The sequence below is a fragment of the Hyperolius riggenbachi genome, chromosome 1 (assembly GCF_040937935.1).
Source record: "Hyperolius riggenbachi isolate aHypRig1 chromosome 1, aHypRig1.pri, whole genome shotgun sequence".
In the NCBI taxonomy this organism is placed as follows: Eukaryota; Metazoa; Chordata; class Amphibia; order Anura; family Hyperoliidae; genus Hyperolius; species Hyperolius riggenbachi.
In genome coordinates, this window is record NC_090646.1 from 108,350,994 (window position 1) to 108,378,664 (window position 27,671).

The 27,671-nt window shown below is 43.5% G+C and overlaps 1 protein-coding gene across 1 annotated transcript in view; it reads left to right on the forward strand.

The window, feature by feature from the left end:
* The first annotated feature begins 319 nt into the window (after nucleotides 1-319).
* The window catches only part of LOC137564340 (cytosolic beta-glucosidase-like), a 108,449-nt gene continuing 81,097 nt past the window's right edge, over nucleotides 320-27,671 (forward strand). The window contains exon 1 of the mRNA XM_068278107.1: nucleotides 320-490. Coding sequence (XP_068134208.1) covers nucleotides 424-490 — 67 coding nt within the window. The 5' untranslated portion in view covers nucleotides 320-423. The remainder of the gene's footprint in view (nucleotides 491-27,671) is intronic.

Genomic DNA, 27,671 nt, shown 5'->3' on the forward strand with positions numbered 1-27,671 from the left:
ATTGGCTGGCGGGGGGAGGGAGGGGGGAGTAAAAAATATTAAATAAATAGTAATGGATAACTTAGAGTCTACTCCACTTGTCTATCCTATTGGCCTCTGAAGAAGCTTTAGTGTAAAGCGAAACAGCTGTCAGGCCTCCCTCACCCCCACTGTGTACCCTGCTGTGACCTATCACCGTGGATTAAAGGTATTTCTTGTTGCAACGATTAGTGCCTCACTTGTCTCTTCTCAAATATACACTTGTCTATCCGCGTTATCATAGGGATATGCTAAAGTCACATGTATAGCAACTATCATATATTTCCTTACAGATCTGGATTGTAGCTGTGCATCAGAGAGACACCACAAGCAATAATCAGGACACAGAGGGCTATTCAGTTTCATTGTGTGGCCGCTGCAGTCCCTAAGGAAGCATCAGCAGAGATGGAGAGCTCTAAGTTTCCTGATTCATTTGCATGGGGAGCATCAACGGCAGCCTATCAGATTGAAGGTAGGCATAACATTGTTTATCATTCTTCTGAAAGTATTTATTTTATTCAGAATTACACTACGGTGGGAAGCGAAAGTTTGGGCAACCTTGTTAATCGTCATGATTTTCCTGTATAAATCGTTGTTTGTTACGATAAAAAATGCCAGTTAAACATATCACATAGGAGACACATACAGTGATATTTGAGAAGGGAAATGAAGTTTATTGGATTTACAAAAAGTGTGCAATAATTGTTTAAATAAAATTAGACAGGTGCATACATTTGAGCACTGTTGTCATTTTATTGATTCCAAAACCTTTAGAACTAATTGTTGTTACTCAAATTGGCATGGTAAGCTCAGTGACCCCTGAACTACATACACAGGTGAATCCAATTATAAGAAATAGTATTTAAGGGGGTCAATTGTAAGATTCCCTCCTCTTTTAATTTTCTCTGAAGGATAGCAACATGGGGGTCTCAAAACAACTCTCAAATTACCTGAAGACAAAGATTGTTCACCATCATGGTTTAGGGGAAGGATACAGAAAGCTGTCTCTGAGATTTCAGCTGTCTGTTTCCACAGTAAGGAACATATTGAGGAAATGGAAGACCACAGTCTCAGTTCAAGTTAAAGAGACTCTGTAACAAATTTTTCAGCCTTAGTTCTTCTATCCTATAAGTTCCTATGCCTGTTCTAATCTGCTCTGGCTTACTGCAGTCTTTCCTAACTGCACTGTCTCTGTAATAAATCAATGTATCTTTCCTCTGTCCTGTTTGTCGGGCTAAAGCTTGATTGTGTGGAATGTGCAGGGCTGCTTGTGATTGGTAGAAGCGATACACACCTTCTGCAGGCCCCCTGCATACTCTGAATGACTCATACACTATGCTTAGCTGAGCCTATTAGAAGCTGGTTAGTTTGTTTGTAAACACTGCCTAAAACTGTTAATTACAAGCCAGGATTGCAGCAGAGAGTGGCAGAAACAGCACAGAGGGGCACAGGAGAAAATAATGAATAGAATGGTATGCTTTTTATTGCAAGAATATTAGAGTACAGATTCTCTTTAAGGCTCGAAGTGGCAGACCAAGAAAAATCTTGAACAGACAGAAGCGACGAATGGTGAGAACTGTCAGAGTCAACTGACAGACCAGCACTAAAGGCCTACAACATCATCTTGCTGCAGATGGAGTTGCCATAGACCGCACGGGCCAGTCTTTGATCAAGTCAATCACTCAGAGTCAGAAACTTGGTCTCGCTGACGCTTTGCGCATAAATGCCCATATGTGGATTCGCAGTCTATGAGCCGACTAGCCGAGAGGAGCGCCCTGACTCCAAAGGATTCACCACACACGTACAATTCAAAATCTTGCCACCACCTGTGAGACAGCACAGGACTGTAAATATTTTAGCACACTGCAAACACTGTAAGTTAACCCTTAGCTGTATGCAGGGATCGGCGCCAGATCTGTTCATCTGTGCCCGATTCCAGCATACGAGTTATAAATACAGGATACTCTAGATCAGGGGTCCCCAACCTTTTTCTCTGGGGGTGGGGGGGGGATTGGGGGTGGCGGCTAGTATAGTATAGTGCCCCCCGGTGCGGCTAGTATAGTGCCCCAGTATAGCTAGTATAGTGCCCAGTGTGCCCCAGTATAGCGCCCCATGATAGCTAGTATAGTGCCCCATGTGCCCCAAGATAGCTAATATAGTGCCCCATGTGCCCCAGGATAGCTAATATAGTGCCCAGTGTGCCCCAGGATAGCTAGTATAGTGCCCAGTGTGCCCCAGTATATCTAGTTTAGTGCCTCATGTGCCCCAGGATAGCTAGTATAGTGCCCCAGTATAGCTAGTATAGTGCCCCATGTTCCCCAGGATAGCTAGTATAGTGCCCCAGGATAGCTAGTATAGTGCCCAGTGTGCCCCAGGATAGCTAGTATAGTCCCCCAGGATAGCTAGTATAGTGCCCAGTGTGCCCCAGGATAGCTAGTATAGTGCCCCAGGGGGGGGGGGGTGGTTGGGGGTGGCGGCTAGTACAGTATAGTGCCCCCCAGTGCGGCTAGTATAGTGCCCCAGTATAGCTAGTATAGTGCCCAGTGTGCCCCAGTATAGCTAGTATAGTGCCCCAGGATAGCTAGTATAGTGCCCAGTGTGCCCCAGGATAGCTAGTACAGGATAGCTAATATAGTGCCCAGTGTGCCCCAGGATAGCTAGTATAGTGCCCAGTGTGCCCCAGTATATCTAGTTTAGTGCCTCATGTGCCCCAGGATAGCTAGTATAGTGCCCCAGTATAGCTAGTATAGTGCCCCATGTGCCCCAGGATAGCTAGTATAGTGCCCCAGGATAGCTAGTATAGTGCCCAGTGTGCCCCAGTATAGCTAGTACAGTGCCCAGTGTGCCCCAGTATAGCTAGTATAGTGCCCCATGTGCCCCTGGATAGCTAGTATAGTGCCCCAGGATAGCTAGTATAGTGCCCAGTGTGCCCCAGGATAGCTAGTACAGTGCCCAGTGTGCCCCAGTATAGCTAGTATAGTGCCCCAGGATAGCTAGTATAGTGCCCCAGGATAGCTAGTATAGTGCCCAGTGTGCCCCAGGATAGGTAGTATAGTGCCCCAGGATAGCTAGTATAGTGCCCAGTGTGCCCCAGGATAGCTAGTATAGTGCCCAGTGTGCCCCAGTATAGCTAGTATAGTGCCCCAGGATAGCTAGTATAGTGCCCAGTGTGCCCCAGGATAGCTAGTACAGGATAGCTAATATAGTGCCCAGTGTGCCCCAGGATAGCTAGTATAGTGCCCAGTGTGCCCCAGTATATCTAGTTTAGTGCCTCATGTGCCCCAGGATAGCTAGTATAGTGCCCCAGTATAGCTAGTATAGTGCCCCATGTGCCCCAGGGTAGCTAGTATAGTGCCCCAGGATAGCTAGTATAGTGCCCAGTGTGCCCCAGTATAGCTAGTACAGTGCCCAGTGTGCCCCAGTATAGCTAGTATAGTGCCCCATGTGCCCCTGGATAGCTAGTATAGTGCCCCAGGATAGCTAGTATAGTGCCCAGTGTGCCCCAGGTTAGCTAGTACAGTGCCCAGTGTGCCCCAGTATAGCTAGTATAGTGCCCCAGGATAGCTAGTATAGTGCCCCAGGATAGCTAGTATAGTGCCCAGTGTGCCCCAGGATAGCTAGTATAGTGCCCAGTGTGCCCCAGGATAGCTAGTATAGTGCCCAGTGTGCCCCAGTATAGCTAGTATAGTGCCCCATGTGCAGCTAGTATAGTGCCCAGTATAGCTAGTGTAGTGCCCCAGTGTGCCCCAGGATAGCTAGTATAGTGCCCAGTGTGCCCCAGTATAGCTAGTATAGTGCCCAGTGTGCCCCAGTATAGCTAGTATAGTGCCCCATGTGCAGCTAGTATAGTTCCAGTATAGCTAGTATAGTGCCCAGTGTGCCCCAGTATAGCTAGCATAGTGCCCCATGTGCAGCTAGTATAGTGCCCAGTATAGCTAGTATAGTGCCCAGTGTGCCCCAGTATAGCTAGTATAGTGCCCAGTGTGCCCCAGTATAGCTAGTATAGTGCCCCATGTGCAGCTAGTATAGTGCCCAGTATAGCTAGTATAGTGCCCAGTGTGCCCCAGTATAGCTAGCATAGTGCCCCATGTGCAGCTATTATAGTGCCCAGTGTGCCCCAGTATAGCTAGTATAGTGCCCAGTGTGCCCCAGTATAGCTAGTGTAGTGCCCCATGTGCAGCTAGTATAGTGCCCAGTATAGCTAGTATAGTGCCCAGTGTGCCCCAGTATAGCAAGCATAGTGCCCAGTGTGCCCTAGTATAGCTAGCATAGTGTCCCATGTGCAGCTAGTATAGTGCCCCAGGATAGCTAGTATAGTGCCCCAGTGTAGCCCCCCTCCCCCCGCAGCCGCCGCTTCTGTTACCTTTTAGGAGCGGGCGGCCGCTTCCTGTCACAGATTCCCTGTAGCCGCTCTGAGGAATGCAGCATCTCCTATTGCAGCAGCGCTTGCTGCGCAGCTGCTGTAAGGAGGGAAGGAAGCAAGACAGCGCTGGTTTCCATGGTAACGGCGATCGCCGCTACAGAAAGCCGCTGCCCCGCTTTCTTCCCTCCTTACAGCAGCTGCGCAGGAAGCGCTGCTGCAATAGGAGATTCTGCATTCCTCAGAGCGGCTACGGGGAATCTGTGACAGGAAGCGGCCGCCAGCTCATAAGGTGACAGGAGCGGCGGCCGCGGGGGAAGGGGGGTGAGAGGCCAGACCCGCCGCGGCCCAGCTGGCAACTGCCCACGGACCTGCAGTGGGCCGCGGCCCGGTGGTTGGGGACCCCTGCTCTAGATCACAAGGTAACATTTTCGGAGGAGTAAGTACGATTGTGTATGTTCAGCAACAGGTCATAACCGCTAAATGATTTTTAAACGTTTAATAACAAAAAATGCATTACACACATTTACATACACTAATTAACATATACACACAAAGCTTAAAATAAAAGGAAATAATTGTGAAAAGGTTTACTTAGCCGAAATGCAGTCTGTGTGGGGATATTTCCTTCTGGGAGAATAAATGCAAAGTCCTTGGTTTCAGAATCAGAGGTCTTTAGGTATACTTTGTAAATCCGAACTGAGGTTACAGTTTCAAGATGGCTGCTAACCACATGGTCCCCTGGTTAGCAGCAGCAGGTCGAGATGTAATCCAGATGATGTTAAAATTGAGGACTCAAGTCCGCCTGCTGGCAATGTGCTTTTGATGAAGCTGGTTTGGGGGTGTGGCAACGCCTGCCCCCTCTAAATTACCCACCAATGACAGTCCACCTCCTCCTAGGAGGATTTGAACTTAAATTGTAAAATACTGTAACTCATAAACTATACATGTCATATTTGGGGGGATTGCAGATTCATAATTGTCAGAAAATACCGATTAATATGACAGCTTGCATTAGGGCGTTAGGCTGAGCGGTATCCAAGGAGGGCCATACACCAATAACCAGACAAGTTATTGTTATGAATTTTATATCAGCACATTGGGCAGATTTTAACGAAGAAGACTATATTAATTTCATAGCTGTGCTATATACGGTTTTCATGTTAACTACCGAAATCATAAACTACATTCATTTAAACCTGTTTCCTAGCAGTGCCAGCTTGTCTGTGTTCGTCAGTGGACTCCTGCGGAGCTAGCTTCCCCTGAATAAAAATACTTTTGGTGTACAATTAGCATCTGAGTGTGACAAGCCAGGACACCCTTTGATGTAGTATACCAGGCTAGGTTTCACACCTCTTGGCTACTTAACAAGTCAATTCAATGTGGGTGAGGGTTTGTTTTCACACAGCAGAGAGGGAAAGACATCTGTTTAAAAATAAAAAAAAAATGTCTTCTGTTCTGCTGTGCAGAACGGTATAGAATCGTCTCGATTTCTGTATCATTCATCACAGGAGTCACTGTGCATTGTTCAACCATTCAGCGCACTTTACACAAGGAATGTAACGATTTGTGTCAGCAAGAAACAGAGGTCTGATTATTAGGTGATCTGCAGTATCACCTATAATGCAGATATATGCCTGATTATATGGTGATCTGCAGAATCACCTATAATGCAGGTATATCAGACAGCTGATGTGACAGCAATAGCAAGTATAGTGATTGGTGCAACAGTAGTACTGATAGGTTTAGCTATACCTCACCAGAGGAGCTGGTGAGTACTAACAGTACAGCGCCCCTCACCAGAGTCAAGGGCCCTCTGGTGAGAGTAGAGTGGTCAGACTAATCGGGTTGTCAACAGACAGACAGATGCAGTACAAAATCGGAAGGCAGAGACAGGAAGGTTTAAACAGGCAGAGTCAGCAGCAAGATCAGATGGGTAAAGGTACAGAATCACTGAGCAGAAGAGTAGTCAGAACGAGCCAGAGTCATGCACAGATAATAACACAGTAATGAATAATCTTTATTGCTATCAAACAATTCCTATCTTGTGTGGAATCCCTGGTTTCCTCCCGGATCAAAGCACACCGGAACTATCTAAGGTCTGAGCGCTAACACCAAGTATTCACAACAGCAGACAAGTTGCGAGTGATTCAGCTTGGCTTATGAAGCAGAGGAGACCCCTCTGTCACGCCTACTCCTCTCAGCCATTGAGGAGCGGCGAGTGTCTCCTTTGACGTCAACCGACCGGCTGGTCAGCTGACGCACCTCCTCCCCGCATAAAGGTCCTGTCTGTGCGCGCACACACGCGATAAGGCGACCTTATGTGCAGCTGACAAACCCGTCCTCGGCATGCTAGACGCCCGAGGCACGGATAAATTGCTAGGCAGAGAGCTGGAGGCAGCTGCGGTGGTAGCGCTGTTCACCGCAACTGCTTCTCCAACGTTTGTTACAAGGAGATGCTGTATGCGAGAGGGATGCAGAGGAAGCCTTTTCTCCGCCCACAGCACAAACAGAGCCGCTTCAAGTATGCTAAAGCACATTTGGGCAAGCCATCTTCATTTTGGAATAAGGTGCTGTGTACTTATGAAACTAAAATTGAATTATTTGGGCATAACAAGGGGCATTATGCATGGAGGAAAAAGAACACAGCATTCCAACAAAAATACCTGGTACCTACAGTAAAATATGGTGGTGGTTCCATCATGCTTTGGGGCTGTGTGGCGAGTGCAGGGAATGGGAATCTTGTCAAAGTTGAGGGACGCATGGATTCCACTCAGTATCAGCAGATTCTGGAGACCAATGTCCAAGAATCAGTGACAAAGATGAACCTGCGTCAGGGCTGGATCTTTCAACAAGACAACGACCCTAAACACTGCTCATAATCCACTAAGACATTCATGCAGAGGAACAAGTACAACGTTCTGCAGTGGCCATCTCAGTCCCCAGACCTGAATATAATTGAAAATCTGTGGTGTCAGTTAAAGACAACTGTCCATGCTCAGAAGCCATTAAACCTGAATGAACTAGAGATGTTTTGAAAAGAGGAATGGTCCAAAATACCTTCAAAAAGACTCCAGACTCTCATTCTAACCTACAGAAAGTGTTTAGAGGCTGTAATTTCTGCAAAAGGAGGATCTACTTGATTTCATTTATTTTTGTGGTGCTCAAATTTATGCACCTGCCTTATTTTGTTTTAACAATTATTCCACACTTCTGTAAATCCAATAAACTTAATTTCACTTCTCAAATATCACTGTGTGTGTCTCCTATATGATATATTTAACTGATATTTTTTTATCGTAACAACCAACAATTTATACAGGAAAATCATGACAATTAACAGGATTGCCCAAACTTTCGCATCCCACTGTACATCTGTCACATTTACAAGTAAGGATAATCAATGAGATGCAAATCATTTCTCCTTGTATTCAAATATTATGTGAATGTTATACAGCTTGAACCTGGACCAATAAGAAATTGACAGGACGTTATTCTGATTGGTCCACTTTTAAGCTGCATATAATTTAAATAAAATGTGATTGTAAGGAGAAAATATTTGCTTCTCATTGATCATCCCGTATTTACAGGCTTGTTAAAGGACTCACAAGTCCAGACAAGAAATATAGTTTTATAGTTTACCTGGGGCTTCTTTCAGCCCCTAGAAGTCATTTGTGTCCCTCGATGCAGCTGTGGTCCTCTCCGGGGTCCCACTTGCACAGGGCTGGCGCTACCATAGAGGCAAAGGGGGCATTTGCCCCAGGGCCCTGACCTTTGCTGAGGCCCCCGCAGCGCCGACCCTGTTCCTTTCTGCCTTCTCCCCGGGCCCTGCAGCTATAATGGCAGCCATAATTAACTATAAGTATCATCAGGTGAGCGGGCGGGCAGTGGCTGTACTCTGAGACACACTGTCTCCCTCTCACTCTGTGACCCGGCCCGTGTTTACAAATGATGCGCCGGGTCATAGAGTAGGGGGGAGACAGCATGTCTCAGAGGACAGCCGCTGCCTATCCGCTCACCCGCCAGGACTAATAGGCATTTATGGCTGCTTGCAGGCCCCGGGGAGCAGAGCGGTAATAGTGGGGGGGGGGGGGAAGCTTTGCGCTAGGGGGCCCCAACGCTATAGTTTGCTCCAGGGCCACAGGGCCCCTTAAACCGGCCCTGCACTTGCAGAATTTAACGATCACTGATCCCTGATTAGTTGGCACCTTCTGCTTAAATGCGCCCGCGGGCTAACGCGCCCAAGTCACCGTAGTTGTCTGCGCAGGCGTAGTACGTTCCTAGTGATGTGAGGGCGTGGGCGCTCTCACGTGCCCGCTTACACGCCCCCGCGCATGCGTAGAACACTTAAAAAATTGCACTATTAAATTACACTATTTAAAGTGATGATCATAATCTGCTAATTAAGATTACGCAAAATTTTGGCCATATGTAATTACGATTTGGAAATTGAATTGATTTTGTTGTCATCCATTCATAATTTTGCGTAACTTCATGCCAACTTTAGCGGTTAATAGCAAAACCCTGTGCTGTGTTTGGTAATGTAAATAGATGAACTGTTCAAAATAATAATTATCGAATGTGATGGTCGATTGGCCGCCAAGTCTACAGATGTATTGCCACCTTAACAGTACAGCAACCACAACTGACCTTTAGCAGATCTGACTGAATGGTTTAGATATCTGAACTTTGCATAATATATTTATTCTTCAGTGAACACACATGCTTAAGTGATCGCTAGATATGTAGCTTCAGTCACAGGAAAGGGATTGTAAAAAGCTTTCAGTGCAGCCAGAATGGAACCCAATAGCCTGTTATGACTTGTAATTAGATTCTGCAGTTGTTTTCCAAACAATGAACCACTGATGTGCACAGATCCAGGGATGTGCTGAGCACACTGCACTTTGCTCAGCAGCACAGGGGGTTGTGGCTGATACACAAACACATGGCACTTGTGTCGCTCTGCATTAGGACTAAGACCCACGGGTGTTGCTTCAGCTGTGCAAAAGGGCCAGACTACTGAAAGCCAATGGAGGTGATCCCCCAAATAGCATTCTTGGGTCCTGCAGCATTTGAGAAGCAACTGCGCTCCAATACAAAATATAGGAACACAGCAAAATCGCTCTTCAATCACTCGTACAAAGTGATTTAGCAGCAGTTTTACTAAAAATGTAAATATTTACCTCTCCGTGAGCCAGCGCAGGCGCAGTAGCGGCTTTTCGTTCGGGTAAGGTGGAAATAGCCGAACCCGATCGTTCCGCTCTACTGCACAGGCGCGAGTCCTTTTGCACCTGCGTAGTAGAGCGGATACGATCAGGTTCGGCTATTTCCGCCTAGCCCAGCTACTGCGCCTGCGCTGGAGCCAGGAGAGATAAATATATCAAGCCTTGTCAGGCTTGTCGGGGGAGGATTACGGGACGCTTCGGGGAGCCAGCGCTGGATTCCCTGCAGATACAGGGATGGGGGAAGCCTCATTGGGACCCTGAGGCTTCCCCCTCCCGAGGTAAATACACCCCAGGGGAGTATTTTTTTTTATACAGAGTCTCTTTAATGATAGATCATTAATGATAATGATAGATCACCTACTGCTTTCCAGTCTTAAGCACAGTATACAAGCTAGGTGACACTAGGGATGAACACATTTCATTAAAGTGAACCTCCGGACTAAAAATCTACTCAGCAGAACTGAAAAGACTTGGTGTTTCTTTAACAGTTTCACAGCATCAGGACTTTGCTTTTCTTACTAAAGCATCATTTTTAGCTGCATTTTTAGCTAAGCTCCACCCATCAAAGAAAACTGCCCGGGGTTTTTTCCCTGATGCTGTGCAAAGCATGATGGGATTTCCTATGTTGTTATTCATGTTGTCTAGCAACTGGGAGGGGTGATCAGCACACGGGAAAGTTTGAACTGTGTCTCATGCTCCCTGTCACCTCTTTTCAACCAAAAAGATGGCTGCCCTCATGAAATCAAACATTTGACTGTTCTTTTAAAACAGGGTGGATAAGAGATTATATTACCTATCTATTTTAATTAACATAACTAATGTAACTTAATGACAGTATGTTTGTTTAGGCTGGAGTTCCTATTTAAAGTCAATGGGCCGACTTGAAACGTAAATAGCAAAATCCTCTATACATGTTAGAAAAAGGTCCAAAACACCTTGTGGTTTCCAGAAAATGGCAGTGAAAGTGACAACAGGCAAATCGTTTTTTTACATGATGGACAGCATACAGAAGGCAGCAATAGGGCGTGGAGGGAAGACCTGAAATTGAGAAAGGGAGACACTAAGTGTGAACTCAGCCCACTAGCAGCAGTCTCTGCCATCAAAACAGCAGGAGGCTGCATTGCAAGCTGGCATTAAGAACTGGATGACATCTGGGATTAATGCCACCCATAAAGGTAAGCAGCACAGTGACATTATGCCCAAGGATGGAGTACCCGAGACAAAGCATGGGTCATTGAGATCAATGGCAGTGTGTGACCTCTGGTCAACTATCAATGAGACCACATTGGTAATTGTTGTCTAGAGCTGGGTTTAGTATTGGCAGTGCCACCCAGAAGTATATAATAAAAGTTTGGTGTGTGTCATAGTTTAAACCGCCTGTCACAGGAGCCCTAGTGGTCAGGCCGCGAAATGCCTTCCAAACGGTGCCAGCGCACGGATCGTGCGAACTCTGGTCACAGTCAATGCGTAGGAACCGTTGGGAATTGGCTGCAGAAAAACCAGAAGGGAGCCTGTGAGGTACGGTAATTACAACTTTACACACTATTTCAGGGTATCTGCCACCACCTCTGTTACCATGGGACAGAGGAGCCCGCTGCCTGTCTGAGCCTAGATCTACAAATAAAACGGTTAAACACACTCTATTCTGTCTAGTTAAGCACAATACAATAGTAGCGTCTCTTCAGAGAACTGGGATCAGTTTCTGTGTATGCTGAATAATAGGGTAGCTAGAACAACAACTGACGATAGCGTTGGTTTATTGAAAGCAATATAAATAATTAATATATACAGAAAATTATTAAAATCAACAATTATTGAGACATGAGATAACACAGTATGAAAATAAAGGGGAGAAAAAATACTTAGTTTCATGGAAAATGTCCTTTTGTGGGAAAATCATCAAGTCCTTGATTTCAAGTTCCGCAGAGTTCTTTGTTTCAGCTAAGTTCAATCAAAATGGCCACCACTTGTTCCTCACGGTGGCCGTGTGTTCATGAAGGTGGAAAAATGGAGGAATGAGGGAAGAGTCCCTCGCATATGCTTTTGATGAAGCTGGTTTGGGGGTGTGGCAATGCCGGCCCCTCTGAATTACCAACCAATGGCAGTTCATTTCCTCTGAGAGATTTTAGGTTTTAAACTTACAAACTGCCGTAACCCACAAACGATATACGTCATATTCAGGTGGATAACAGATTCATACTTGTCAGAAAATACAGATTAATATGACATCAGACATGGCTAGTGCAACAGACCCAGTTCTTGAGACGGGTCATACCTCAATAACCGGACAGACTATCACAATGAATTTCACATCAGCACGATGGCCAGATTTTTTCGAATAAGACTTTATGAATTTCATAGCTGTGCGATATACGTTTTTTGTATACCGACAGGAAATCATACCACCCAGGCTTTCAGATTGGCCATTCATCGTTGCCAAGAAGTCTAGGGGGAAAGTAGGTTTGGAGTAGCCCCCTGTTGGGGAGGGAAGCCTTCTCTGAATAGAGTCCCCAGCTGGTGACTAGAGAGGTAATGAAAGATAAACATTCTAAGCTAATTAACACATCAAAAGACATCCTGCATCTAAGTCAGGGGCAGAGGAGAAAACTTGTACTTTAAAAAAAAAAACAGGAATGTCCGTTCTGATTCCTGTAATGGCTGCACAAATTTAGCCAGACAGCGATCAGAAATTGGACTGCGCGGCTCCTTCCAATTCGCCCGCGTTTCTCACGGCTGTTCCGTGACACCGCCTTATCAAACATAAACTGCATTCAATTTGGGTGTGCCTTCATGGATTAGCGGCCTGGACATTCCTGTGTGACAACAAAGCCATTCTCAGGGAATCACTTAATCTGCAGGTAACTGAATAACCAGCTGAGAGCAATACACCAGCCAACGGACATCCACTGGTGATTGAGCTGATGACCAGAGTCACGGCTCCCAGCCCAGCCTCGCACAGACTCCCTCTGATTTCGCCACCTCAAACCTGACAGTCATTTTTCTGTAATTTACCGTATGTTGTAGATTTTTTATGAATTGACATTTACTGACATGTGTTGGGGTGTTTACCGCGCAAGTCGGTAATTTACCTCACTGCTCGGTAATTTTAGCTTTTCATGCAGTAACAGCTTTTATGAATTGACATTTTCTTAAGTACTCGGTAAAGTCAGATGTTTTCTGCATTACCGTATGCTTTATGAATCTACCCCATTGTCCCCTCAGGCTCCTCACTAGGAAGTGAACAGGAAGTGCAAATATATAACCAAACTTGCTTTATATGACAAAAACGCTATTAATCCCCCTGGTGGTCTGATTATTTCCGGATTTTAGGGTCTTTTTAAAAGATTTCAGACATTAAAATCAGGAAAAATTCCAGCGCTGCAATTTTACCTCCGTTGTTCAATAACTTTTTGGTAAGATCGATGACGGCGATCTCACCAGAGTGATTCAGAACCTCTGAGGACAGAAAGGAGAGCGGCTACTGACGTCTGGATCCCCCAGCAGGGGAGTTAAAGCTCCCGATGCGCGCAATACTCTGCATTGATCTCCCGGCAGCTAGCCCGAATGTTAAGGTTAACCTCCCTGCTCTTGAATGTCAAAAAAAAGGTTAACCTCCCTGGCATTTAATTACCCTACAATTTTTGTACCAACAGCGGTACAATTTTTTAAAAGTGTTTCTTTGTATTGTAAGCATTTTTGTAGACCACTTGCAAGTTGCAGCCTTGTAAGAATGTGTACAGTATATTAAAAAACACCTGTCTTTTAATTTTTATTCAAATATTTTTTAATATATTTTTTTTCTCACTTTATTATTTGCTGCTATGTGCAGTAGTGCTGCCCATAGCTTTTTTTTTTACACTTTTTTTTTCATATTGGATCTAGTACAGATGTTTGCATTGGATCCAATACAAAAAATTTGAATGTGCTGCCTGCTGACTGATGACGCTGCGTATGCCCGACACCAGGTGGTGCATGCAGTGTCATCAGAGGGACACACCGAGGGCCGTGACACCGAGGGACAGGAAGCGATGGAGGAAGAAGAGTAGATCGCCACCGAGGATCACTGAGAAAAAGACTGGAATACATGTGTAGTCAAGCCGCGAGGTGCCGGCGAGGGATCCCGTACGCCAGCGATGCCACAGGTGAGTAGTTGCAATAACTGGACGAGTCTGACTCTTCCTTACCGATAGTAGCTAATTTTTTAGGATGAGTCTGGTTTGTCCATAATGCTAGGGAGGTAAAACACACTACCTCTGTACCTCCATTGACATGCATTATGTGTATTTTAAATGCATTTTCGAAAAATATGCAGCAAGTTGTGCATTTTGCAAACGCACATTGCAGAACGCAGAACTATGCCTTTTTTATGCGGCGTAAAGGTGCCCATACACGGTACAATAAAACGTTCAAATTTCCCATTTATTCAACCAAAACGATCAAATCGAATGAAAGTTTAAAAGAGTTTTTTTCGATCAAGAAAAAAGAATCAATTATTCAGTTTTTTTCAATAAAAATCCGATCGGACATGGAAAAATCTTTAAATTCGATCTAACGGAACAATTGAACAAAATTGTGTAATCGAAAAAAAATTGTACCATGTATGGGCCCCAATAGACTTCCATTATGTGCGTTTTACGCAGTGTTAGTGTTTCTGCTTAGTGTGGTCCTAGCCTGACATTTGTAGACCTTTTTTTTACTTCTGTCTGGTCATTTCTTTTCTTGCTTTTTTTTTTTTGAAGTCTTGAAAACTTGTAATTGATTTGAATAGCAGCCATACTGTCAATAATACCTGCATAAAGTTTAGTACAAGAGGACTAATACTTCCTTGGCATGCAGTTTATTAATTGAGTTATTGGCAAGGAAGGCCACTTAACTAGTGATGTGTAGCTTGCTTATGCTCTGCCACACAGTGTGCATCTGCTTGCTCTACTTAATTATCTGCAAGTAATTTTGTTAATTATCTTTGCATAATAGAGTTTATAAGGCTTGTGTGAGGTGTATAAGAAGTATGTGCTCTTTTCATTTTAGCCTTAATAAATTCAGTGAGCGGATAATTTAAAGCAGGCCACAAAATCGCCCCCTTCCAGTGCTGTTCATTTAAAGGGAAAATGTGCCTTTCTTATAACATTGTCCTGGGCATATATACAAGTCTCTTTGTAATGTAATGGCAACCAACTCAATGATGGTTATACCCACCTGTCTGACTCCAGATCTCCAAACATGCAGACTGCCATTACTCTTCTGAATCACACTCACGTGATGGTCAGTGTGACTGTGGAGAGGGATGGCAGTGCATGCGGGTGGGAAAGGACTGCAATGTGGAGCAAGGGAGGTGATTATAACCATCACACTACTGTACACTATTCTGCACTGGAGATAGGGGTGCACAGTGGGGCATAAACAGAGGCATTCTAGTGAGTGAGCCACTGTGATGAAACTATATGAGTGGCCCACTAATAAGCACACTGTAATAAAGGGTGTACTATTGGGGATACCTTAAAGAGACTCCGTAACAAAAATTGCATCCTGTTTTTTATCATCCTACAAGTTCCAAAAGCTATTCTAATTTGTTCTGGCTTACTGCAGCACGTTCTACTATAACCATCTCTGTAATAAATCAACTTATCTCTCTCTTGTCAGACTTGTCAGGCTGTGTCTGGAAGGCTGCCAAGTTCTTCAGTGTTGTGGTTCTGCTAAGAACTCTCCCATTCAGGCCCCTCTCTGCACACTGCCTGTGTATTATTTAGATTAGAGCAGCTTCTCTCTTCTCTCTTACAAGCTGGATAAATCGTCCTCTGAGCTGGCTGGGCTTTCACATACTGAGGAATTACAGACAAGGGCAAAGCTGTTTGCAGGAAGAAAAGAGCAGCCTGAAACTTCAGTGCATGAGAACAGGGGGAAAGAAACACACAAATGATCTCTTGAGATTCAAAAGGAAGGCTGTATACAGCCTGCTTGTGTATGGATGTATTTTCTATGTGTGGACATACTGTACATCAACCTACTTCCTGTTTTGGTGGCCATTTTGTTTGTTTATAAACAAACTTTTTAAAACTGTTTTTAACCACTTTTAATGCGGCGGGGAGCGGCGAAATTGTGACAGAGGGTAATAGGAGATGTCCCCTAATACACTGGTATGTTTACTTTTGTGCGATTTTAACAATACAGATTCTCTTTAAAGAGAAACTGAAACGAAAAAAATATGATATAATGAATTGGTTGTGTAGTACGGATAAATACTACAAGATTAGTAGCAAAGAAAATATTCTCATATTTTTATTTTCAGTTATATAGTGTTTTTTATAACATTGCATCATTCTTTAATATTTGCAGTTTAAACACTACTCAGCATTCTAATTGTTTTTTTTTACAGAGCAGTCTTGTGAACTATTGACCAGTCCTCTGGGGAGAAAAAGAAGATACAATGGCTGACAGTTGAGATACCAATCTTCAGAAGACGGAGCTCTCTGTGACTTTGAAAGTCGTGGAGCTCAATGGCTCTTTTGCATAGATAACAACTGGAGCTTCTTAACTCTTCCTGTACAGGAGACAATATTAGACTTATGTCTCTGCTCCTAATGTTTTATTTCTTAGCTGTACTACACATACAAATAATTATATCATGTATTTTTTTTATCGCTTCAGTGTCTCTTTAATGAAGGGGACATAAAGGAGTTTATTATGATGAAGAGATCACTGTGGGGGGGGGGGGGGGGGGGTAAGGGGGACTGTAATAAGGAGAGCACTATGGGATGGAAAACTATAGTGAAAGTAACATCGGTGGTTTCTTAAACCGAGGAATCGGAGTTGGAGTCAGATGATTTTTGTACCCACTCCATAGCCCTGAAAGAGCTGTGGAGTTGGAGTTGAGGAGTCGGAGTCGGTGGTTTCATAAACTTTGGAGTCGGATGATTTTTGTACAGACTCCCCTGCCCTGAATGGAAGGCACTGTAAATTCAAGACCACTATGAGGGCACTAAAATGAAGACAGAACTGTAGAGGCATCATAATGAACAGATTACCTTTTGGGGGCACTGTAACTAAGGGAGCTCTATGTGGGACACCATAATTAGGGGAAAACTACAAGGAATGCCATGCCCCATTTTTGCCATGCTCAGAGCTGATTTGAAGATTGATAACTACGCATGAAAAGTTTAAGAACCATTGACCATAACCTATCTTAGATAGAACAATAGCTTAAAGAGACACTGAAGCGGAAAAAAAAAAAATGATATTATGATTTGTATGTGTAGTACAGCTAGGAAATAAAACATTAAGATCAGATACATCAGTCTAATTGTTTCCAGTGCAGGAAGAGTTAAGAAACTCCAGTTGTGAACTCTATGCAAAAAAAGCCATTAAGCTCTACGACTTTCAAAGTCATGGAGAGGGCTGTTTTCTATCTTTTATTATCTCAACTGTTCCTGAACAATTTTCTTTTTCTCTGCCAGAGGAGAGGTCATTAGTTCACAGACTGCTCTGAAAGAATCATTTTGAATGCTGAGTGTTGTGTAATCTGCACATATTATTGAATGATGCAATGTTAGAAAAAACACTATATACCTAAAAATAAAAATATGAGAATATTTTCTTTGCTGCTAATCTTCTAGTAATTATTCATAGTACACAACCAATTCACTATATCATATTTTTTTTGCTTCAGTGTCTCTTTAAAGGTGTCTCCTAAACAACAGTAGTCTTTTATTTCTCTGGACAAAAGTACACGGTAAGGACTGTATGAGGCCAACATTCAACAGTTGGAGCTGTAAAGCTGTTTTTTTTTTTTTTTTTTTTTTACAAACCAGAGTTTACTGGAACAAAATTCTACTGTAATAGCTTTTCATGGAGTTTGAATTTGAAACTGAATATCCAAAGTCAACCATCATTTTTGAAGGGCTTCAGTTATAGGAAAGTGGAGGAATATCTCTTTGTATTTTGTTGTCTTATAATTTGTGTACTTTGTATTTGCACGAAACTGAAACAAGGTGAGGCAGATGTCTGTTTTCAAAACATTTTAATGTGGTATAAACACAGATGAATGTGAAGTTATTAATTAACTACACCTTAGCCTTCCAGCTCAGTAGTCACAGAGCATGGTCTTAATAAGATGCTGAATAAAATCAGGTGGTCCAAACAAAACAATCTGTGGGGGGTTCGATAAGTCTTTAGGTTTCTTCACTAGTACCACATCTGACTCTATAGCCTTTCCTTATTTTCATAGCAGAATGGTGCCCTTCCAGTGTTGCTAGAAGTCTCTTTCAGCTTGCTTGAAGAATCTCATCATGTTGCTTGAAGCCAACATTCTCCACAGTCTAGTCTGCTTGCTTGGAGTCTTCTCCAGTTTCTTGAAGAGACTTTTGTGTCATCCTTCCTCTTTAAAGTAAATGTAAAGGCCCCCCCCCCCCCCCCAAAAGTTAGATACTTACCTACGGACAGGGAATCCCCTGGATCCTGTAGAGCCCTCCCTGTCCTCTCTTGTACCCCTCGATCCAGCGTTGTTAACCCCATTTAATTTGCCATCTCGTGAGGCTTCGGAAGCACTTGTGTCGCCAAGTGCTCTTGAAGATGGGTGGCTCCGTACTGCACATGAGCAAGTGCGGGCGCAAGCGGGCTCACGCATGCGCAGTATGGAGCCGTCTGTCTTTGGAAGCACGCAAGGACACGAGTGCTCCTCAAGCTTCCCAAGGGTGCACAGTTGTGTATTCGACAAATTGGTCAAGTACCCATAATGGGAGTGACAGTGTTAGAATGAGGGGAGCAAGAGAGGACAGGGAAAGCTCTATAGGATCCAGAGCCTTCCCTGTCCATAGATAAGTATCTAACTTTTTTTTTTTTTTTGCCCTTATATTAACTTTAAGCTCCAATGCTGAACTGGTGCAATCCGGCTGGCAACTTCCTGTAGCTTTAGGCACTCAGCAGAGTGATGTGGCACAGTCATAGCTACCCAGCAGAGCTTGAATGAATGAATATGGAGGTGGCCATATTTTTTTCATTTTAAAGCGGACCTGTACTCAGTACTTCCTCTCTGCTCTAAAAGATAAGCAACAGCATAATAACCTTTAAATTAAAAACATTTTTTTTGTTACAGCTAATACAAATCCTGTAATAAATCTGCAGCATGTCTATTTCCTGCTTTCATGGAAGCAGACATAGTGTTAACATCCTGTGTTTACAAATTAGATGTTCTGCTGAGGCATCCAGCTGACAAAGCTGAGAGATCAAATTACAGTTGAGATTTGTCAAAGATCAGGAGGGCTAGACATGTTAAACTCTTTAAATACATACAGGGTGTATTTCTCTGTGTTTTCCTTCTGCCCTGTGCAAGAGTTCATGTCCACTTTAATATTAGCTATCCAATGTATATGTTACGGCCAGAACCCGAAGTTTGGCCACTTCTAGTTCTGGCCGGCCACTTCGGGTTCTGGCCGGCCAATTCGCGAAGTGCCCGCTGCGCTGCGGCCAATGTTAGAAACGGATCGTTTACTCTGATATGAATGTATCTTCTGGCCGCAGCGCAGCGTCCAAACGTATTAATTTGTTGCAATTTTTAAGCCGGCGGCAATGTAACGATTCAAGCCGCCGGCTTTTTCATCTGCCTCATCTCTCTCCCTCTCTCTTCTTATGGCCAGCCGGCGGGGGGGGACACGCGAGTCCCCCCGGGAGTCGTTCGTCGCAGCAGGGGCAGCAGAGCGGGGAGGCTGCAGACATTGCTTCTGCCAGCACCCGCTCTGCAAGAACGGCAGGCTTCCCTGCCGCGACGAACGACTCCGGAGGGACACGCGTGTCCCCGCCCGGCTGCCCATAAGAAGAGAGAGGGAGAGAGATGAGGCAGATGAAAAAGCCGGCGGCTTGAATCGTTACATTGCCGCCGGCTTAAAAATTGCAACAAATTAATACGTTTGGCCGCTGCGCTGCGGCCAGAAGATACATTCATATCAGAGTAAACGATCCGTTTCTAACATTGGCCGCAGCGCAGCGGGCACTTCGCGAATTGGCCGGCCAGAACCCGAAGTGGCCGGCCAGAACTAGAAGTGGCCAAACTTCGGGTTCTGGCCGTAACATATAAACTAAAGTCAGCAAGAGCCCAGAAATATGGGAGAAGACAGGAGGGTTGAAAACACTAAAGATTAGTGTTTTTTTATGGCCACAAGAGGGAGACCTCATCAAATAAAAGAAGATGAGCATTGGGGAAAAAAATCCCTTTTCTGATATAATGTAAGAATTGCTTTGGTATTCATCTGTTCTTGGATAACACCTGATGCAATGCTGTTAAATTATTGCTAAGAACAGAGTAAGTGAACAGACTTATTTATGATTCGCAAATGCTCAATCTGTTTTGAAGGCTTATATACTGTATAGTAGTGCTGCTTGATATTATATCCTACTTGCTATGTCTATGCCCCAGCTATATATATATATATATATATATATATATATATATATATATATATATATATATATATATATATATATATATATATATATATATATATATATATATATATATATATAATTCTATTACACCAAAGCTATAGTAGTGATTCCTGTAAAAACCTTATACTACCTATATTTTGAATAATGAAGTGAGGAAATATGATTTATTTATATTGGTTGCCAACCTAATTTCTATATTTTTGATGGTCAAAAGGCCCAAAAAAGAAGGACACCCACAATTTTGGACAGACAAGGGGCAGAGTCAGAAGTGCAGTTGAGTTGGGGAAGGGGTTAAGCTCTGGGCATTATTATTTTTTAGTATTTAGATAGCACTGACAGCACTTTACAGAGTACATAGTCATGTCACTGACTGTCCTCAGAGGAGCTCATAATCTAATCTAGTAGATATCTTACAAAACACAGACTTTTGAATAGCCCTGGTTATTAGCTGTCCATAATGGTGACATGGTGGCTTTTTTCTGCTGTCCAGACTCTTATGAGGCTATACAAACAAAGTAAGGCACTAAAATACTTTTTGGAAAAAATTGGCCTGTACAAAGCCACATGCACACTTTGGAGTTAAAGCGGACCCAAATCAAACATTTTTTAATTCAAAATATTTAATTGCACCACTCTGACACATACACAGATAAATAAGCACTCCTTAAAGCCTATGAGCATTTCAGTGCATGCTTTTCACCCTTCTCTTTTCATAACTAGGGTTATACAGGTGGCAGCCATTAGCAATTCCTCCTTTGCCAGACACCACCTACTCCACCAGTCTGCTGGATTCTGTCCCGGCAATATGAAAGGAAGGGAGGGGTTCCTCCAATAAATGTAAAATATTTTATATTTGTCATCATGCAGCTGAAAAAAGGCTGCTATTTATTATTATAATTTAGAAAATAGATTTTATTTTTGAAATCTTGTACTTTTAATTTAGGTCCACTTTAATGGCCTGCAAGATCCCCAACTAGCTATTAACTGAGACATATGTAGTATTATTTTAACCCTGATTGTAGAATAGATTTTAGGTTGTTTTAGGGTTGAGGTTTATGTCTTGTGAATTCTTTTTAGTGATAAACTGATTCAAAAGCAATACAATTTTTATTTTCATATATTCTGTACCAACATAAAAAGCTTGTAAAAAAAAAATGACAGAAATGTATATTGAATACATACATTGTTACCTTAGGGATTCTGCTTTTTAAATATGTATGCCATGAGGGTATATTATTGTTATTTTTGCAAATAAGTTCTTGCAATTATTGCTAGGATACAATGATAAAACAAAAAACACGACATAGAAAAAATACACCTTTATTTCCAAACATTTTATTTTCCCCATACTAGGTACTTAAATAAAATGTTGGGATTACCAAGATAAATGGGGAAATAAAATCTTTGGCGTTTGTCTACGGTATAATTGTTTATTTTAAAACTATGGTGAATGGAAATAGACAAATAGTGTATGTATATGTATATATATATATATATATATATATATATATATATATATATATATATATATATATATATTTCTTTTTCCCCTTTATAATGCATAGAAAATACCATATTTTCTAAAGAAAAAATCAGCCACAAAAAGCCTTATTTTTTTGGGGGGAAAAAACAAGCTAGAGACCATTTAGGTGTGAGGTACAGTCAGAGCCGGGACATGGTCTTCCAGCACCCAAGGCTGAGACATCAAAGCCCCTCCATCCCTCCCACCCCAGCCGTCACACACTGACTGCTATTAGAGTAAGAGGCGCCCCAGGGCCCCCAACACCTTCATCTCTAGTTATTTGGATTGCAGTCACTGCCATGTATCCCCTTTTCTTATTTCTCTCTGCTTCAAACACAATAGGGGAATGATAGCTGAGTGAGCTGTGCGCCCCCTCCAACACTTTGCCCTGAGGCTGGAGCCTCTCTCGCCTCTGCCTCGGCCCGGCCCTGGGTACAGTGATAAAGTTATTGACAAATGAATAGGAGGAGTGTTGAAATGTGACAATTACTTGCATCCATAAGGTGACAACAACCCTGAGTGCTAACGTGGTTAAGGAGACACTGAAGTCTCTTTTTTTACCTTATTTTCTTATAAAGTCCTCCAGCATTAAATTCTAAGCTGATTCGCTGCATCCCCGCAGCAGAACAAGTTATTTATTGCCCAGAAATAGCTATGCAAAGTTCCAGGGCTTGCAGATTTTTCCTACTGGATAGAGGCAGAGCTTTGCACAGTATCTCTTCCTCCTTTCCAGTTACTCTCCGCCTCTCTCCGCCCCTTTCAGTCTTCTTTCACTGAGTGGGGCGGGGAGAGGAGAAGATCAGCGGAGATTGACTAGATAGTAGGCAGAGCTACTGTACAAAGCTCTGCCTCCCCTGACAGCAAATTCTGCGACCAGCAAAGTCGTAAAACTTTGCAGGGCTATTTTGGGGCAATAAACCATCACTCGTTCTGCCGCGGGGATGCGGTAAATCCGCTTAGAATTTAATGCTGAAGAGGACTTTATAAGAAAATAAGGTAAAAAAAGAGACTTCAGTGTCTCTTTATGGAAGGAGTGTTCATCCTTCGTTAGAATACCCTTGCCAAAAGCATTCGCTATCGGCAAAAAAATTATTCTTCATGAGGAAAATTTCAGTGGGACCCTTAGGGCTCGTTTCCACTATAGCGAATCCGCATGCGGGCACTGCACGCGGATTCGCATAGGCAATGTAAGTGGATGGGGCTGTTCCCACTTGTGCGGCTGCGGCAGCGTTTTTTGGTGCGGCAGAAATCTGCACGGCAGGGCTGTCAGATTTCGTGTGCAGAATTAATGTGCGCGAATCGCCGCTAATGTAACTAATAGGGAAATCGCATGCGGGGTGACCATGCGTTTTTTGCCGCGAAATTGCATGCGATTTCGCATAGGTATTAATGTTAATTTACTCAGGCAGTGACATGGTTAAATTCGCATACAGCCTTACTTATGCGGAATCGCATGCGAAATCGCGGCAAAAACGCATGCGGAATCGCACCCGCATGCGATTTCGTCCGCGGTGGAATGCAGGCGATTCCGCAACGCTATGGTGGAAACGGGCCCTTAGGGAGTTTTCTATCGTAGGTGAAGTCACTCAGAAGCTTTTGGGCCTCGTTCCCCCACACTTCTGAGCGACTACCACTCCTCCATTATCAGCTTCCCTTATCACGAGTTTGTTGTTGTTTTTCAACATTTGAATGGCTTAGTTTAGACCTATTAAGGTTTTTATTTTTTAGTGGTAGTGGCACCTGTCAAAAAGCTCAGGCTAGTCATTCATTGGTCGTCACCTATCATGCCTACCTGTACATTCGAGTCTCGTATGATATTCCGTTTGGATTTTAAAACAAAATAGCACCGTGGAAAAAGTTTTTGAACAAACGATTGAATGGCTACTAGTAATTTATAGTAATTAAAATGTGTAGGTTACTGTTGAAAGAGAGGCACATGAGCAGGAAAGAGGGACATAGGGATTTGGTGCAAAAAGAGGGACTGTCTCCCCCCCCCCCAAAAAAAAAAATCCCCCACAAACCATTGGAAGTTGCAGTTGACCGAATAGCAGTTTTTCAATTAAAAATATTAGCATTTCCTTAAAAGGAATTCAGCACGCCACCCGCTGCGATCGTTCGTTCGACCGCCATGCTGGGTTAACTCGCAGAGGATCGATCCAATCCTCATTGACTTTTGCAAGGTTTTGCCGCGATCATGTAAACAATCATTTACATGATCGTTTATTTTCACAGCGCCAATGCAAATTCAGCCAGATGGATCAGGAAACGATCGTTTATCGGTAGTGTTCCCAGATCCATCTGGCCGAATGTGATCTTTCGATGCGATTTTTACAATTGAAAATAATTGGAAGGTATTAATCGTTCAAATGTTCACATTTACTGAACGACACTTTCTTCAAATTTGATCATTAAATCCATCTTTCAGATTGATTTTATCCTATTTAGCAATCGACCAAAAAAAAATCGCTTCTTATCGATTGCCTTCATCATTAGAATTGCATCGAAAAATCGCATTTGGTGAAAAAATTGTACTGTTAATGGGCACCTTTAGGCAGAAGAAAAGGTGTTCAGGTAAAGAAACAGCCCCTGCATCAATTCACTACCGGGTCTCTTCAACCATAAACAGATGGATTGGGTGACGAGATTGTAAAGTCTGTATGTAGTTTAAGCAACATGAGGTGAGGATTTTAAATGCATTTTTTTTTTTTTTTTGGTAAATGAAAAGTTTTCTTTCCCACAGCAGAGAGCTACATCAGAATTTGAGCGTTAATTGACCAGGCCTGTGAGTCACTTGCATCTGCATGAACAATAGACAGCGGTCAGAAGGCCTTCACAACATATCTGGTGAAGCTCAGCCCTCCATTCACTCATTGATTGGATTGCTTAGCCGCACAGATGTTCCCAGCATTGACCAGGAAATGCTGTAGACTGTATGTGAGGCAAATCTCACCAGAGACATGGAGACTTTCGACAGCATTTATTCCTTATGTGAAGCTTTTATTTATTTGTTTTGTAAAATAAATGAGGATTTAAAAAAATATGAGAAATGTTTAAAGCAGCTCTGAAAATAAAGAAATAGCTGCGTTAGGGCCGGTTCACACTTGTAAAAACATATCCGTGGCTCCACTTTTGGGCCCGGACCAAAACCGGAGCCACGGATTACAATGTTAAAAATAGCAGCCGTCTTCATGCACTTCAAAAACGGATCCGTTGGCAATCTGTGGTATTTGTTTTGAAAAACTGAGCGGAGAGTCCGGACTTGTCAGTCCTCTGCTTGATTTGTTCCCCCTTCACCATAGAAAGTGCATTGTCTCAGCATGAGAAATATTGGCCAATCAGAGAGGAACAGAGGTGTGGGAGGTGAAAACAGGAGGGAAAGAGGCTTCAGCCAATCGGGCTGCATTAGTTAAGTCTAAGAGGAAGTAGAGAAGCAAAACAGAACAACCCAGCATGCCCTGCAACTTCCTTTTTGTGTACCAAATTTTATGTGTACCAAATAAGAATCAGGTAAACCGGGAAATGATCATTTATCAACAAGAAAAGTAATAGTGATTTTAACTTTTGGATTGCCTGTTTAGTACCTTTATTACTTGTTTACCAGATGATAGTAAAGAATTGATTTTTGATTTTATGTCCGACAGTTACACTTTAAAAAGAATGACAAAGTTTATTGCTTCAAATTTCAAACAATGTACTGTCAGTATGTTATACAGAAGCATCACTGTGTACAAATTCTCCTAAAAATTGTTGCCTTACACTAATGAAATGAAAATGAGAAATAAAAGAAGAAAAAAAATCAACTTTATTTTTTATGACCCCGATTTTAATGAAGGCCTGTTCACTGATAGGAAAGCATTAGCCAGCCATTAATGCCAGCTCTCAGTACATCAGAGCCTGAGGGAGAGACAAGTGCAGTCACAGCAAGAGAGGAAGATATGACATAAGTGCTGCATTTTATAGAACAAAAACGAGCTGCTACTGATGAAGGTCATTTTCAGCATTTTAATGGCAATATCCCTTGGCAACTCTTTTCATGCTTAGGCTGTCAAAATGTAGATGTATGCATTTCCGATCAATTAATGCACGCCAATGTGTTTTTCCCTGCCCACTCAATAGCAATAATGAAAGTGTTAATGATAATTAGTGGTAAAACCCATCTCCAGGCACCGATCTAAATATACCAACTAATGGCTTAGTAATCAGTGTGCTAAGACGTTACTTTTTTGTGTGAAACGAGACTTCCGCTGATTAAAATTCTGAAGTTTTTCTCAGATCAAAGCAGGAAGCAGGTTTAGGGAGATAGTTTTAGGCCCCGTGGCTGTGGGTGGAGATGCTTTTCCCTGGATTGCATCATCCTGCTGTTCAAACTATGTGTGGGAGGCACAGCCTGGCTCTCACTGAGAAGATTCAAGCATATAGCGCAGACAGCATGTTTTGCAGCTAGTCCCTGAGAGCAGGTGCTTTAAAAGTTAGTCATGTGACATCAGCTAATCAAATAAGCTTGTTGACAGGCCGAACTAAACCCAGTAACAGAGTGCCTAAACAGATCTAGGAAAACATTTGTGTCTAGAATGAAGCTTTAGGCTGCTTACACACTAAGACGTTACAGGCGCACGTTAGTGCGCCTGTAACGCTCCCCCAATGCACAGCAATGTAACACAAGTGGGTTGTTCACACAGCCCACGTTGCGTTACATGTAACGCTGCACGTTCTGCCGAAAGTGCAGCATGCTACGGCGTTAGATGCTCAGTGGAGGGCGGAGAGGAGGCGGGGAGATGCAGCTACAGTAGCCACGCACATGGCTACTTAATATTCACTGCACTGGCGGCCGCTAATTGGCCGGCGGGACCACGTGATGTGGAGTGTCTTGCTCCGCATCACGTGGTCCCGCCGCCCAATCAGTGCCACTCTGGGAGACCTTATACGGATAGAGCCGCCTAACGCGGCTCACTCTACCGTCCTCTCCCGCACCACCATATGTTGCGTTAGGTGCACGTAATGCGACCTTAACGTAGCACCTAACGCAACGTCTTGGTGTGCAAGTAGCCTAAAGGTTAATCTGAACCAGTGGTGTAGCAATAGGGGTGCAGAGGTAGCGACCGCATCTAGATCCTTGGGCTAGAGGGGCCTCGAGGGGCCCACCCCCCAACCACAGTATTAGCTTTTATTGGTCCTGTGCTGATAATATTCACTTCTATAGTTGATTTGAATAGTAGTGATCATTAAAGGAGTTATCAGGCAAAAAAAAAATAGTTTCACTTACCTAGGGCATCTACCAGCCCCATGCAGCCATCCTGTGCCCTCGTAGTCACTCACTGCTGCTCCAGTCCCCCGCTGCCAGCTAGTTTCGTTTTTGCCAACCTCGGGGTCGGCAGGCCGCATTGCGTACATTTTTACGCATTCCTGCTAACACATACATTTTACGCGTTGGTGGTTTAATGTGTAAAAATTTACGCATTGAACCACGACCAAAATGTATGGGTTGATGTTCCTGCATCAGCGGGAATGCGTAAAAACGTACGCAATGCGGCCCGCCGACCCTGAGGTCGGCAAAAACAAAACCAGCTGGCGGCGGGGGACTGGAGCAGCAGTGAGTGACTACGAGGGCACAGGATGGCTGCATGGGGCTGGTAGAGGCCCCAGGTAATAGAAACTCATTTTTTTTTTTGCCTGATAACACCTTTAATGGACTGTTTCCCACCCCCTTCCTGCACCTCTGACACTGTGGTTGTCCTTGATTGGTTTTGGGGTGTTGTATCAATTGTTATCTATGGCATGCTTGGGGGCCTAAGCTTGCACTGGGGCCCACAGCTTCTTAACTACGTCACTGATCTGAACACAACCTAATTAAGCTTTGGGTATACCAGGGAAGTCGGCATCTTTCAATTAATCGTGTCTGTGGGGCAACACCTTATGTCAGTGTTTCTCAAACCTGTCCTCGGGACTCCCCAACAGTGCATGTTTTGCAGGCACCTCACCTATGCACAGGTGGGGTAATTAGTGTCTCAGATAGGGGGATTCCATGTAGCAGAGACACTAATTACCCCACCTGTGCATAGGTGAGGCTGCCTGCAAAATATGCACTGTTTGGGAGTCACAAGGACAGGTTTGA